The following is a 14,203-nucleotide window of genomic DNA, read 5'->3' on the forward strand; positions in this document are numbered from 1 at the left end:
TAAGTTTATTATGGCAATAATTGTTCTAAATGCAAAGCCAACTATAACCCTGGCCGCAAGAAGGATCTAAAAATCTATTGATGTTAGATTAAAGGTTAAAATAAAACTCCCAATAACTACACAAAAAATGTATTTCATCAATCTGATTGTCAATAACATCGAACTCGTATACATGGTGTTCACGCGCCGCTGCGTTCGTAATACATTGTAATATAATTAGATATAATATTTAAATAAATAATTTACAAAGGGACGTAACAGCGACGCGATTCTAATGCGAAGTAAAACATGATCAAATAATCTTTTTCTCGTATACTGTTTCAGATATATTGATTTCGAACATTACTTACATCTATTTATGCCGTTTCCATAAAATTCTAATCGTATATTCGTTAGGTCTGCGTTCTCAAGAAACTTATCTTTAAAAAAAATACTTTGTGCTAGTAACATTATAGCACCACACAATAGCCGATGTTCACTCTCAACCATAGACGTAGAGAATGGACTGTACACTTGACACTTGACATCACTGTCAAGAAACGTGGATTAAATATCGAACTAAATATATAGTTAGAAAAAAGAAACAGTCCATTCACAACGCCCTTTCTCACCACTTTAGTGCACACAAATGTAAATAAAAAAACTAAGTAATTTGCCCGCGTGACAAGTACAGTGTGCGCCTAACACAACCATCGCTACTTATTAAATTGCACACTTAGAGTTCCTCCCTTGGTGGCTGGCACGGGCAAGAATACAATTTTAAAATTCATCATTATTTAGTTGAGAAATCCAATTCATTGTTAATAATCAGTTCCTTGATATTGGAGGCTAAAAATTTGCCTTAAAACTATATAATAATGAAATATAATTTGCGTGGGCGTTAGTCAAACACAGATCTTCATCTTCGATAAAATCTGACAGCCATGCAAGGGATACTATTCAGCACAAAATATCTGAACTTATACTACCTTAGATTAACTTAAAACTATCGTATATTTATATTCCACCGTAGATGCGGTGAATATCGAGATCCCGCCACAATTAACACTAATACTGCCGAAATAATGCCAAATAATACTTGCTGCAATTACACGAATCGAATTTGATGTAAAAACTACATTACTTCACTAAATAAACGGGACTACACATAATTCCTATTACAAAGGATACATTCTCGTTGCTGTGTAGGCCTTCGAGGTGATCGTTCCCCATTTTAAAGACACATTTACACATTAAATAATAAATTATAGTTTAATTTAGAGAAGCAATGACTTGAATAACTTGTGTATAAAAATCCTTAGAGTGTAATTCGTGTAAATAATTTTAAAGAAATACTGGGTCACAGTGAATGCTACAATGCCGGGACATGGTACAAGTATGTTGTTACTCGCCGTCTGCGCCGCCACGCCCAGCGCCTGCCGCGGCGAGGTAACGCCACACCTTGAGAGGTATTCACATTTAACAATTGAAAGGGCCTTTGGTACATTTTGAAATGTTACCAAAGTACATACCCAATGTAACAAACAATCATTTATTTACATAATAAATTATGCTGTAAATAATGTAAATGGAGGAAAATCTGCTGTTGAAGAAAGCCAACAATTGGTGGGTGGTGCTGAAGGTTTTCGTTCCGGAGGCCAAGACACTTTACGAGAAACACACTGTATACATATGCTGTGCCTCCTTACTCCTCCATAAAATATTCAGTATTATAAGTATCTTAATAATACATAATTAACACATTATTTCTCTAGTAACAACTATTCACTATTCTCTCTCTACATGGGGACTTGAATTTTGTTATATTGAACTGAAATTTATTTGAGCTAATAATAAACTTTATTTTTACCTAAATATTTCTTCACTTAAGAATAAAAAAGGTGGTTCATCAACTCGTAATCATTTAAAATACCTAAAAGCAATGCATAATCTTTTGTTATTTGAAATCATTATTAAAATCAGTTAAATGAGTCTACTCAATAAAAACAGATTCAATATAATAATCTATACCACATCGTTTATATTAAGACAGACAAAAGAAAGAAGGCATTACACAAAAAAAAGGATTTATCTAGTTGAAAGAGAAAATGCCCCCAAACTTGTGTTGGGGGCAGCTAGTCAATAGTTAATGATTACAGGTACTTGATTGGCACATAATACATTCTAATATAATCTGAATAAAAGTAATCACCTATGGCGAAAGATCCTGGTGCATAGGGTCATATCCCATGGAGCCATCGTAGGGCGGCTGCGGCTGGTCGTAGGGCGGGGCCGGCAGTGAGTAGCCCATGGAGTCCTGCGTGGGCGCCGGAGACATCATGGGCGTGGCCGTGCCCGACGCCGCCCCCATCGAATACGGGGATGCGCCTGCTGCAGGTCGCCCCCACATTATAATACCTCATTATGAACACATGCGTGTATAGAACTTAATCTTTCATGGTTAATGCATAGACATACATAAATCTAAATTTTTATACGGTCATTTAAAGTCCATCAGATATTTAGAAAATTTTAAGAATTGAAGCAATAATTACCAGCAGCCTTCTTCGCGGCGTAGAGATTGGCTTCCTCCTGTGCCTTGCCAATGTTCTTCTTGTAACGGATACGTTTGTTGCCGAACCAGTTGGAGACCTGTAGATTAATTTTATAAAATAGGAGTGCAAATGAGTGTACGGGACTGCTGTGTTAGTTGCCGGCCATTGACCTCCTCACTTGCGCTCTTTTTTAGTCTGGTGACTCCGTTTCGAGCAGATTCAACAGGGCGCTAATTCGCAAAGGGTTATAATGCCTAGAGAAGCGGACTGTGGCACATATTCAGCCATCGAGGTAAATCGCAATGAAATTACATAACTTTTATTTTGTTGTTTGATTTCCCAAAAGGCAGATCCCAAGGAGCAGATAAACAAATTTCCACGTCTGTTTATTGTTATTATACGTTAGCAATTAATTTTAATATAAAATAAAATTTACGGAGACGGTCACGCTAAAGTGAATGTGTAAAATTAAAAAAAAAATAGTCTTAAAAAGCTTTTCCACATTAAGAAAATACTTTTTAAACGGATTGAAGCTATGTATTATTATTATAAACTTATAATTATTTACATAATTTTAAATTCCGACGTTTCGCGTGTCACCGTAACCACGCACGCTGTAAAGCACGCGTGTTTTCTTAAGTCTTAAAATGTATTCAGTATATAATAATAAACGCTAGAAGCTTCGCAAACTTTCGTTCAAAATACGCATAAAATATGTTTTTTTTTAGTTTGTTTTATTTACAATTTCAAAACACAGACAAAGCTTACCATACAACCTACCAGTCACATATCCATGAAACCTAGTACTTTTAGAGTACCTGTGACACCGTAATGCCGCACTGCCTGGACAACTCTGACTTGACCTCCTCGTTAGGGTAAGGGTTAGCGAGGTGCGAGTAGAAGTAATCGTTAAGGAGGTCCAGCGCTCGCTTACTGAAGTTCCTCCTCTTCCTCCTGGCGTCGACGATGCTGAAAGGCAGGCAATATGCAGATGTTACCTGTGAGACCGTGATGCCGCACTTGCGAGCCAGCTCCTCCTTAGCCTCCTCACTGGGGTAGGGGTTGGAGAGGTGAGAGTAGAAGTACTCGTTGAGAATCTCCGACGCTTGTTTGCTGAAGTTGCGGCGCTTTCGGCGCGCATCCAGGAAACTGCAAGCGGTAATCGAGGCAGAGGTTGAGCTGGGACCAAGTTGCTGTTTTGCGGCTAATTATCATTCACTTTTAGGATAAATAAAAAATATAAAATAATAAAAATATATGCTTTCATTGACATTCAAAGAACTTTACAGAAATAAAATATATATATATAAAATAAGCGCACAAAAATTGTTATTAAGTATATTTTCCTTAAATTTATTTTCAAAATCAACTATAAAATATGTATAACGCAACGAAAATATAAAGTTATTACCGTGAACGGAGTATCATGACAGCCTCACAAGTCGATTGTTTCAGCTGCATTTGTATGGAACTGAACTTCTTGTGAATAATCTGCACCATACGCTCAATCTCCTACAATGTATAGAATTGCATCATATATACAAAACAGTCAGGAGACTTGCAAAAATACTATGAAGTTAATTTATAAGTTAGGCCTTCAAACAGGTATAGCTGACAGACTTTAAACTCTAAATAAATGCCTATACTCTCCTGATTTGCATGATGAGTGTGAGGATCACACCCTATTTTTGATCCTGTTCTTTTTCAAAAACATAGATAAAACTAAGATCTTTGTATACTCTATATATATCTTCTTTCTATATATAGTCAAACCAACAAAACTAAAAGAGAGGTGTAACTCAGTGGATTATTAAAGGGTTTTAATTAGACTAACAGACAGAAATAACTAACCTTTGGAGTAATTGGCCGAGTACGGCTCTGCTCTCTTAAGAGATTCATGACGTGAGTAGTGAACTCATTGCAGGCATTTTCATATTTGTCAAGCTCCTGATGATAGATCTGACGGATCTGCGCCAACTTCGCACGGTAGTCCGAGTGCTCGATCGCGTTATCTGCTTGGGCCACAGTGCCTTAAGTTGCAGCGGACAAAAAACATCTCATGCAACTCCGTACCATGTATTAGTATATATTTACATGTATAAGCTTTACTCCCTTTTAATATATAACATATAATACAGAGTTTAAAAGCATGATAACTGCAATATGTGATTTGTTTAAATAGTAAGATTGTGTTTTAAAATAATTAAAACTAATTACATTAAATACATCTCTGTACATAATTATTTTGAAAATGCTCCATCATGCATTATTTATTCTATACTCTGAAATAGGATCAAGTATTTCAGTAGTGTGAGTCTGAGAACGCTTAACTTGTTGTAGAAAACATATACACACAGAAATACTATTTAATATTTAGCTTAAACTTTTGAATTAAAAATCACTTAAGAAAACATGAACAACACCTGACAAATAAATAATGTAATCAAAATAAATAGTTTATATTGGTATTTAAATATTTTTTTTTTATGTTTGAATGATTATTTTGTAGTTCACTTAAATAAATGTATGGTGTAGGATATGTTGAAAATTATCCAGATAAATACTTAAAGTATCTTGACAGGTTAATAATTTATTAAAAAATCAATAAAAAGACAATCTCTGATTTATAACATCTAGATAAATAAATGATAGTACAATTAAAATGAGGAATACTCAATAATATTTAGATAAATTATCCATTTATGTTAGAATTCTGAATAACCCATATAACTGAACTCATTAAATCATGCATGTATTACATAAAATCTTATTGTGCATAGCTTTTATAAACCCCCACCTAAAAGCAATTCAATGAAGCCCACTATGCAATCAGAAGTTTGTGAAAAATCTTACAAGACATGGGCTTCACTATTATAATAAAGACTAGAACATCTAAATAAATTGATTTTAAATTGATCTAAACTGAGCCTAATAGACTAATATGTTTGGTACACACCCCATTCTCCGGCAGCAGCTGAAGCTGAGGCTGCAGCACCTGCACCTCCACCCTTTTCAGGACCAGCTACACCCTCTGCTATCAACATGTTATCTAATCTCATCAGCTGAGGGTCTGGTGGCTCCTCTTCTTGCGTGTTGCGAAGCGACAGAACTATACAAAGTAAATTATAAAGATCATTTGTAATTTGAGGCCTAATCATCATAAACATTTAAGAAATGGATCTTATATACAGTAATCCGTTACCAGTTTTTTCCTTAATTTCACACAGCACTGAAAACAAGGCAGGTTTCATTCTATGACAGTTTAAAGTATGCTTTCTCGCCTGAGCTTCATCTAGACTCTGGTCTGTTATATTCATTATTTGCTGTAATATCTCGCCAATATCCTGCTTTCTTGCCTCATTGTCGCCTGTAGTAGGAGTACCTTCGCTACCAGGCAAACCATAGCCCTGCGGTCCCATGAGGCCACCGCTATGGGCCATCATTCTATTAGGATCATCCATTTTAACTTAACACTTAAGTTAAAGCAGTATACACGATTGGATATAAATTAATTAATTTCACTAACAACTGTAAAAAACAGAAATACGTAAAAATCTAGGGCTTCTCCCTCTGTAATAAAAGTAAGATGGCCGCTGCCTTTGTGCTGTCAATATGTAATATTGAAAAAGAAAACAAATAATTAAAACTAGCCTTGTCTCGCTAGTAGTATATGTAAGAGAAAGAGAAACAACATGTTACTTCCGTTGACAGATAATACAGAGTAAACCGGTTTGAGATATGAATGATTACTTTTTTCCTTTAAAATTCTCTGTAATAATGCTGTCTGGTATGTTAGAAAGGGCGTCTTGACTCTATATATTTGTGAAAATAAGTACCCAAAACACTAATTTAAATAATTTCGGAAAAATATCGTTACATTATTGTAGTTACTCGATTTCAATTTGATAGCGTTATTTGTTGATATTTTGTAGCAGTATTTTTTATATTTCGTTCGTTTCGTTCATAATATTAGTTCGTAATTTTCTTTTTGAGTGTTCTTTTTTATTTTATCATTTGGTAACATTAATGTGACGGGCGTCAGACGTCATGTATGTTGGCCAAGGATTAGCAAATTGTCAATACGAAAAAAATATTAATTGTGACGTTGAAACTTGAAGTAACTAATCATTACTTGAGACTTCGTCAGCGAATTTGACTAACGAGACACTAAAACGTGAATTGGAAACACGTCGAATTCCTTTACTCCCGGCTCACCATATGTGAACCTTAAAGGAAATTATACATCTTTATTAAATGAGACATATATTCAGCTCAGTATACAATTGTAGTGTATCAATTAGCAAATCGTTTAAAAGAGCTGCTTTTCAAATCAGGTTTTCGCAGAGTGTTCCAAAGTGGGGTAGCAATAAGCTTCACCGTAAAATTAAGATCCAGCATCCGTTTCGAGAAATAATTATGGCAGATCCTAAAATTGAGGAAATCCTTGCACCTTTGCGAGCAAATGTCAAAGAGCAGGGTGATTTAGTTCGGAAACTCAAAGAAGAAAAGGCTCCCGAATTAGACATAAAAAAGGCTGTCGCTGAACTCAAGACACGAAAAAAGACATTAGAAGACAAAGAACTAAGCCTTGCACCTACAGAAGAGTGGTTTGATAGAGCCAAAATGGAAGATTTAATTAAGCGGAGGTTTTTCTATGATCAATCGTTTGCAATATATGGGGGCATTACAGGTCAGTTTGACTTTGGTCCAATGGGGTGTGCGCTTAAAAGTAACATGATTCAGTTATGGAGAAAGTATTTTATTCTTCAGGAACAGATGCTTGAGGTTGATTGCTCTATCTTAACTCCTGAACCAGTACTCAAAGCATCTGGGCATGTGGAAAGATTTGCTGATCTCATGACTAAGGATGTTAAGTCTGGAGAATGCTTTCGATTAGATCACTTGATAAAGGCTCATTTAGAGAAAATTAAAAGTGAAAAAAATTCTAAACCTGATCTTAAAGCTGAAATTGAAGACATCCTTGTTAAACTTGATGGAATGACTGCTGATGATATGTCCTCATTGATGAAGAGATTTAATATGAAATCTCCAGTTAGTGGTAATGATTTAAGCCCACCTATTGAATTCAACCTTATGTTTAATACTCAAATTGGGCCATCAGGATTAGTAAAAGGCTTCTTAAGACCAGAAACAGCACAAGGTATTTTTGTAAACTTTAAGAGATTGCTGGAGTTTAATCAAGGAAGACTACCTTTTGCTGCAGCACAAATTGGTAATTCATTTAGAAATGAAATATCTCCTCGTTCTGGTCTTCTCAGAGTTCGAGAATTTACCATGTGTGAGATTGAACACTTTTGTGACACAAAAGACCACCCTAAATTTGATTCTGTAAAAGATACTCAAATGCTCTTTTACTCTGCTGATAACCAAGAGCAAGGAAAAGCTGCTGAGATAATGACAATTGGTGAAGCAGTTTCCAAAGGAATAGTTAACAATGAAACACTTGGATACTTTATGGCTAGAATTCACTTGTACATGCTAGCTGTTGGCATTGACCAAAAGAAACTTCGATTCAGACAGCATATGAGCAATGAAATAGCACATTATGCATGTGATTGCTGGGATGCTGAGTGCCTTTCTAGTTATGGATGGATAGAATGTGTTGGATGTGCGGACAGATCAGCATATGATTTAACGCAACATACTAAAGCAACTGGCATTCGTCTTGCTGCTGAGAAGAAATTACCAGCTCCTAAACTGATAGATGTTGTGGAAGCTGTTACTAACAAAGCTGCAATTGGAAAGCAATTTAAAAAAGATGCTAAGGCAATCAATGATACACTTTTAGCTTTAGATTCTTCAGAATTGGAGCAACTTGAAAGCAAACTTGAAAGTTGTGGAGAATTTACCCTGGTCACTGCAAAGGGAGACTTTACACTCACTTCCGATTTGGTCAGTGTAAAAAAGATTCAGAAAACGGTTCATGTTGAAGAAATTATACCTAGTGTTATTGAGCCTTCTTTTGGTATTGGAAGAATCCTCTATTGCATTTTAGAGCATAATTTTAAATTGAGAGAAGGTGATGAGCAAAGAACTTATTTTTCACTGCCCCCAAGTGTTGCTCCAATGAAATGTGCTGTTTTACCTCTCAGTGGAAATGCAGAATTTCAACCTTTTGTAAAAGAATTATCACAAGAACTAACAGCAGTGGATGTATCCCACAAAGTAGATGATTCTTCTGGGTCCATTGGAAGAAGATATGCCCGAACTGATGAACTAGGTGTTCCATATGCTGTAACTGTTGATTTTGATACAGTACCAGAGCCTCATACTGTAACATTGAGAGAAAGAGATGGAATGGGACAAGTTCGTCTTCTTCTGTCTGATGTGCCTCAAGTAGTAAGAGACTTGTCTAATAGTAAAATATCATGGTCAAATGTAGAAGAGAAATATCCAAAATTTGAACAGCAAGAAACAGTGAAAGGTGTTGCTGCATAGTTTATAAATGTTGTTTGAACAGATGCTTGTATTCAATACCTTAAAAAATTGCTTTTTTATTCATATTATTTATTAAGCATAAATAGATATGATTTGAACTGTATTTTCTTTCTTGGTTTTCAATCATTTTTGTTGGTTGAAATGTTTAGTATACATGTATATAGTTTTAATAAACAAAAATAATGAATGAACACCATATCTATTTTAATTATCAATTACATGTAAACAAAATAGAGGTAAAAATGTTCATTATCTATAACGACGATCTCTAGAACGAGACCTATGTCGAACGCGTTCTCTCGACCTCTCCCTGTGGCGATCGCGAGACCGGTCGCGGTATCTTTCACGGTCGCGGTCTCGGCGATCACGGTCACGATTGCGATCGCGATCCCTATCATCACGTCTAGCTCGGTCTTTTGCATATCTGAAAAAGCAAACAATTTTTAATCATTTACTCGAATCAGCTGTAATAAGTGGCGTATCTTAAGATAGCTATTAGAAATAGGAAATGTTAATATAATTGAGAATAGGAATTGAAAAGTATGCAGTTGTAACCTCATTACAATCAATATGTCTATGAATTAGAGATTATTAAGAATTTAAGTGTATTGTAGCTCAGCTAACAATATATATCCCATCAAATATAACCCAGTAATAATATTTTCTATATATAAACTGTTACTTATCTAAAACCCTGACAAAAAGTTGAACAGCTTTTGATTATGTTGTATAGACATATTTAGCTTACAATCAATAAGTGTTGTGAGAAAGCTTTTAAAATACTTTACCTATCTTTATCGCCATCTCCATAATCTCTTTTGTCTCTGTCATCATGTTCTCTTCTATCAACATCTAGACGATTTTGGTTGTAATTGCTTGTATTACCTGTTCGGTAGTTAGCTGCTGGTTGTTTTATGGGTACCATTTGTCTGTTGTGTTCTGCTAATCTAAAAGATATAAAGTTTAAAACACATTCATTTAATACAACAGTAATATAAAACAAAATTTAAAAATATCTTACTTTTGCTCAATCTGTTTTTGAATAGGCACAGGAATTCTTGGAAACAAAGTGCTGAACCAATCTAGCTTAATGAGCATCTGGCGTACTAAGGCACCTATGGTGGTTGTGCCACCTCCACCGGCTCTCGGGTCCACCTCTTCATCATCATCTAGGTAGTCCACATACCAATCAAACAGATCTGCAGGTGGCTGAGTGTAACGAATATACATAAAACCTGAATATAAAAAAAGATTTAGTAATTATTTTTAAATAAATATTATAAAATTAACTATCTTATTAAAAAAGTATGAACTACTATCTACACCCCTTAACTTATTATAGCATTTCTTTTCTAAGATAAGTTGTGAGTAAGAGCAAGAGCTAATTTATTTGTGATTTTTTTTGTGTTGCTTTGCTTACAAAGTAAAAGTAAGTTGAAATACATTTAAAAAATATATCATACCTACCAAGAGCTCTGATGTAGGGTGAGTCTGAGTGTTGAAGAAGTCCATTCACCTGTTTACGAGTCAATCTCAAAGTATACAATTTGTACAAAAGGCAAAATGCAGTAGAAACAATACCCCCTGCGCCTACTCCTCTTACCTGCGTCAAAAATAATCACATAAATTTATAGGAAGAATTAATAGTTACACTTATGGTAAATGAAATTAAAATTACAAATACTGTAACTTAGAGATATAAATTTCTCTATTTTTTTAAATGAAAATATATAAAGATACCCTTAATTAATGTTGAAAAAAATATGTTGAATTTCTGAAATAAACTATCAACTGTTTTAACAAAAGGATATGTAGTATTATATACAGTAACACATAAGAAATTTTAGTTCATTAACATACTCACGCCGCCACACATGCCGGTCTGGCCCGCGGTCTTGCGACTGCCCCGTTCCCATGGCTCCAAATGCTTCACTTGGTAGTAAATTTCATCCACCACCTCATGGTAAGTTTTTAACTTGAAAAGATGAACTGCAAGAAACCAATAGATTACTTAGATGAATGAATACAGTGTACAGCCTGAACTAATAGATGCTGAAACATCAAACCTCTGTGTGTTGTTAAGTTTGCTTACCTACCTTTGAAGTAGCTAGAACCTTGAATATTCGCTAATATTAAAGGGTTCAGATTCATAGTCTGTTCATTACCCCATATTGGTAGAACATTATGCTGCTTACTAGTTTTAGTTGGCTTTTGTTGATTGAAATCTGTAAAAAGCATGATGCATCATTTAGAAACACCCATAGGTACGCCACGACAAAGTTATCTCGTTATAGGCACCCACCTTCCGCCTCTGACATATTCTCAACACACAATCCTTATTCTAAGCAATTAAAACGATATAAAAATTCAGTAACTCTCGCCAACTAACAGTATTATGACAAATAAAATTTTCACATTCAGAGCAAAGCCATTTTTACCACGCTCGGACACAACCACACACAACTGTCAAGTTATAACATCCTAAGAAAATGACATTACTACAACATTGACAATAAATGACGTTAGACCGACGAACTGACATAAATTTCATTAATGCATATAATATATAAAAATACATACAAATCAATTGACAATTCACTCTTTAAATATTGGAATCGCGATCCACAATTAAAATATTAAATCGTCAAACAAAGCACAATCTGGAATTTGCATTAAAAAATCAAATATAAATGAAATGTTGAACTATGTAAAATAATGATGCATCATTTAGAAACACCCATAGCACCAAGACAATATTATTTCGTTATTAGCACCCAGCTCTTGCCTCTGACATATTTTCAACAAACAAGCCTGAGTAATTGAAAAGATATACAAATTCAGTAAAATCTCGCATGTTGAAAATGACTTTTTAAACTCAACGTAATTTTACCAATAAATCTTTTTAATTATTATATTAGTTATTTTGTGACTAGGCTATACCACAATTTTTTTCTCATTAAATAAGCCGATTGGCTGAGCTAGTCTACAGCCTACTAGTCTAGTTTTAATGTCAAAGGTTTCCAGTACCCCTTAATTCGTTTAATATAAAAAAAAATCTTCTAATTGTTCGAAAATATAAGTAATTATCCTATTTTCAAGCAAAATTAATTATACGCGGGTTGTAGTTTGAATGTGTAAGTAATGTGTCATTTGAAGTGACAGTTTCGAAAATTGAAATGCTAATTGTCTATTTAAATGTTATAACAAATGATTGTCTTCTGTTATGAGAACTGAAAAGGTATATCTCATCTAGACACGCACAGTGAAGTCAGTGTTTTAAAATAGCTCCTCACCTGCAGAGCCCAGTCCCCTAAAATAGAACCGTCCACCATCATGCTAGCATTAGAACTGGTTGCACTATCGTAAACTTAATCTCTTGTTCATGAAGATGAAATAATCAATGGCTTAAAAATCCTTAAATATTACAGTGAATTAGTTTGCTCCATCAAGGAGTTATGAAATAGGCATATCATAGTCTATTATACATTTTCAAATTAGTTAATAAATTTACAATGAGTTAATATACATCTTACACTCTATAAAATGAATGGACAATATGTTAAATCATTAATTATGGGGGTATTAACTATTAACATATAAAAAAAACTGGGGCTATACAAACTTTTAGGTCTGGGATTTGGATAAGTTTTTGTGCTGGTTTATTTTCTCTAAAAGGCAAAAAGGTAATCAGTCTTCTGTGTCCAATATACCTTAACTTTTTGGTTCTAAGACATGCTTGTTTCGTGACAATGTTTTTCTGGTACTAGCCAGTGTTAAATCTACATATAGATAGAAAAGGATAGACAGGATTGGAAATAATGACCTCAGGGTTGAGAATTGCATGCTGAATTCACTTAGGCAACACTCCTCAGTATTAAGTCTTATTTATATACATACAATCAAAGTTTAAAATAAATGGCAATGAAAAAAATTATAATTTTGCTTTTTAATATCTTTGTGAAATTCTCATTAGACAGATTGTCCACATTATTGATATTGTTGTTAATTTGTTGATCATGTACATCTCCAAGTTGACTATCAATATCAAAGCTGTTATGACACTTCTTGAAATGTTATTGAATTTTTTGGTTTCTTATTGATAATACAGCTCCAAATTCATTCCATCATGAATTTCATCTGATTTTCTAGTTAAGTAAATTTATATATTAGATAAAAGCAGAATACAAGCAATTTAAAAATACAACTGTTTCCACCCTCATCTCAGTTGTAGGGAATATATAACAGAAGAGCCCATTATGTGGCATAGTCACCTGAACATTCAGATGGTCATTTTGCTTTTAGTCTTAGAAATAGGCTTAGTGAATAACTTAGGGTTATGTTTATAAATCTAAGAAGTTTTTGTAGGAAGGTACATGAGGTTGAGGCAGGTTTTTTAAGAAAAATACTAGAAGGCAGATTCAAATACCAAAGCTTTAAAATATTTTCTTTCAAATTTATACTATGCAGATATGTTTTATATATTTTAAAAGGATACAATCTGAGAGTCTGATATGGTCTTTGAACACAGTGTACCATTTCTTCAGGACAATTTTATCGTACCTGGTTCCTGTTTGTGCTGCTATTAACTTTTTAAGGTCTCCAACAGTATCATCAGGATTACATTTCACACGAACTTTCTTTCCTAATCGATCGTTACATGTTACTTCCAGCATTTTTTTTTAGGAAACAGTATGTATAAAACCTGAAAGTTAGTTTTTTTTATTTAATTTTGAAAGCTTGATTTATTACAAACCGAAATAATAACAGGATACCTTTTCTTATTTTAAAGTAAATTAAGCAAGCGTAGGGTTAATACATCAGTTTGTTAAGTTAACAAAATTTACCAAACAACAAAACGCAATATTAATTTTGAGTAACCAGTAAGTAAGTCAGTGGTCACAGTTATCTGAATTATAACGTCTGTCAGTGTCCACTCACAGATGACAGAAAGTATAGAGAATAATTTAATTTAATATTAATTGATGTTCCTTTTGTAAAGTGTCATTAGAGTATAAAAGAAATATCTCTTATGAGTTTATAACTATATTATTTTATTAATGCTTTAATCAATATTGTATGGCCTCGTAGAAATATCTCATACGAGATATGACATCGCTGATTTTGACATATATAATCTAATAAAAACATCCGGTAAAATATATCTTAATTATTTATAATATCTTTCCTAAACTCTGTTTAAGTCTATTACT

The 14,203-nt window shown here is 33.9% G+C and overlaps 4 protein-coding genes across 11 annotated transcripts; 1 reads left to right on the forward strand and 3 right to left on the reverse strand.

The window, feature by feature from the left end:
* Positions 1–113: 113 nt before the first annotated feature.
* On the reverse strand, positions 114–6,165 carry LOC123708578 (homeobox protein extradenticle). Of its 6 annotated transcripts, none has more exons than XM_045659366.1 (8): positions 5,737–6,165; positions 5,491–5,643; positions 4,386–4,564; positions 3,946–4,046; positions 3,353–3,503; positions 2,535–2,631; positions 2,192–2,370; positions 114–1,440 (listed from the first exon to the last, which is right to left on the reverse strand). In XM_045659366.1, exons 1-7 carry the CDS (start codon positions 5,993–5,995, stop codon positions 2,192–2,194), a joined length of 1,119 nt encoding a protein of 372 aa, XP_045515322.1. In that variant the 5' UTR covers positions 5,996–6,165; the 3' UTR covers positions 114–1,440. The 6 variants fall into 6 exon arrangements, with proteins under 6 accessions (XP_045515322.1, XP_045515340.1, XP_045515331.1 ...); XM_045659384.1 differs by having other exon boundaries at positions 2,192–2,367; positions 5,737–6,163; XM_045659375.1 differs by lacking the exon at positions 3,353–3,503 and adding an exon at positions 3,533–3,683 and having other exon boundaries at positions 2,192–2,367; positions 5,737–6,157.
* Positions 6,166–6,659: 494 nt separating this feature from the next.
* LOC123706977 (glycine--tRNA ligase) lies at positions 6,660–9,091 on the forward strand. Its single transcript, XM_045656683.1, has one exon. The coding sequence runs from the start codon at positions 6,789–6,791 to the stop codon at positions 8,991–8,993; it is 2,205 nt and encodes a 734-aa protein (XP_045512639.1). The 5' UTR covers positions 6,660–6,788; the 3' UTR covers positions 8,994–9,091.
* An 85-nt stretch (positions 9,092–9,176) lies between these two features.
* On the reverse strand, positions 9,177–12,807 carry LOC123706983 (pre-mRNA-splicing factor 38B). Of its 3 annotated transcripts, none has more exons than XM_045656706.1 (7): positions 12,287–12,807; positions 11,090–11,218; positions 10,858–10,982; positions 10,461–10,596; positions 10,015–10,228; positions 9,782–9,940; positions 9,177–9,417 (listed from the first exon to the last, which is right to left on the reverse strand). In XM_045656706.1, the coding sequence occupies exons 2-7, from the start codon at positions 11,142–11,144 to the stop codon at positions 9,243–9,245; spliced, it is 864 nt and encodes a 287-aa protein (XP_045512662.1). In that variant the 5' UTR covers positions 11,145–11,218; positions 12,287–12,807; the 3' UTR covers positions 9,177–9,242. The 3 variants fall into 3 exon arrangements, with proteins under 3 accessions (XP_045512662.1, XP_045512653.1, XP_045512671.1); XM_045656697.1 differs by lacking the exon at positions 12,287–12,807 and adding an exon at positions 11,296–11,479; XM_045656715.1 differs by lacking the exons at positions 9,177–9,417; positions 9,782–9,940; positions 12,287–12,807 and adding an exon at positions 11,296–11,480 and having other exon boundaries at positions 10,033–10,228; positions 10,457–10,596.
* Positions 12,808–12,919: 112 nt separating this feature from the next.
* On the reverse strand, positions 12,920–13,921 carry LOC123706998 (ubiquitin-like protein 5). Its single transcript, XM_045656730.1, has 3 exons — positions 13,766–13,921; positions 13,489–13,695; positions 12,920–13,130 (listed from the first exon to the last, which is right to left on the reverse strand). Exons 2-3 carry the CDS (start codon positions 13,664–13,666, stop codon positions 13,087–13,089), a joined length of 222 nt encoding a protein of 73 aa, XP_045512686.1. The 5' UTR covers positions 13,667–13,695; positions 13,766–13,921; the 3' UTR covers positions 12,920–13,086.
* Positions 13,922–14,203: the final 282 nt, after the last annotated feature.

The sequence above is a fragment of the Pieris brassicae genome, chromosome 1 (assembly GCF_905147105.1).
Source record: "Pieris brassicae chromosome 1, ilPieBrab1.1, whole genome shotgun sequence".
Lineage (NCBI taxonomy): Eukaryota > Metazoa > Arthropoda > Insecta > Lepidoptera > Pieridae > Pieris > Pieris brassicae.

What these genes read in the sequence shown, in the direction of transcription:
- LOC123706983 (XM_045656697.1), bottom strand. An exon ending in AGGTTCTAGCTACTTCAAAG is followed by an intron (nt 10,983 to 11,089) that starts GTAGGTAAGCAA and finishes GGTTTCTTGCAG; the next exon opens with TTCATCTTTTCAAGTTAAAA. An exon ending in GGAGATGGCGATAAAGATAG is followed by an intron (nt 9,418 to 9,781) that starts GTAAAGTATTTT and finishes TTGCTTTTTCAG; the next exon opens with ATATGCAAAAGACCGAGCTA.
- LOC123706977 (XM_045656683.1), top strand. Translation starts at nt 6,789, where the DNA reads ATGAGACATATATTCAGCTCAGTATACAATTGTAGTGTATCAATTAGC.
- LOC123706998 (XM_045656730.1), bottom strand. Translation starts at nt 13,666, where the DNA reads ATGCTGGAAGTAACATGTAACGATCGATTAGGAAAGAAAGTTCGTGTG. An exon ending in CCATATCAGACTCTCAGATT is followed by an intron (nt 13,131 to 13,488) that starts GTATCCTTTTAA and finishes CTAGAAAATCAG; the next exon opens with ATGAAATTCATGATGGAATG.
- LOC123708578 (XM_045659366.1), bottom strand. Translation starts at nt 5,995, where the DNA reads ATGGATGATCCTAATAGAATGATGGCCCATAGCGGTGGCCTCATGGGA. An exon ending in AGCTGCTGCCGGAGAATGGG is followed by an intron (nt 4,565 to 5,490) that starts GTGTGTACCAAA and finishes CTGCAACTTAAG; the next exon opens with GCACTGTGGCCCAAGCAGAT. An exon ending in CTCGGCCAATTACTCCAAAG is followed by an intron (nt 4,047 to 4,385) that starts GTTAGTTATTTC and finishes TATACATTGTAG; the next exon opens with GAGATTGAGCGTATGGTGCA.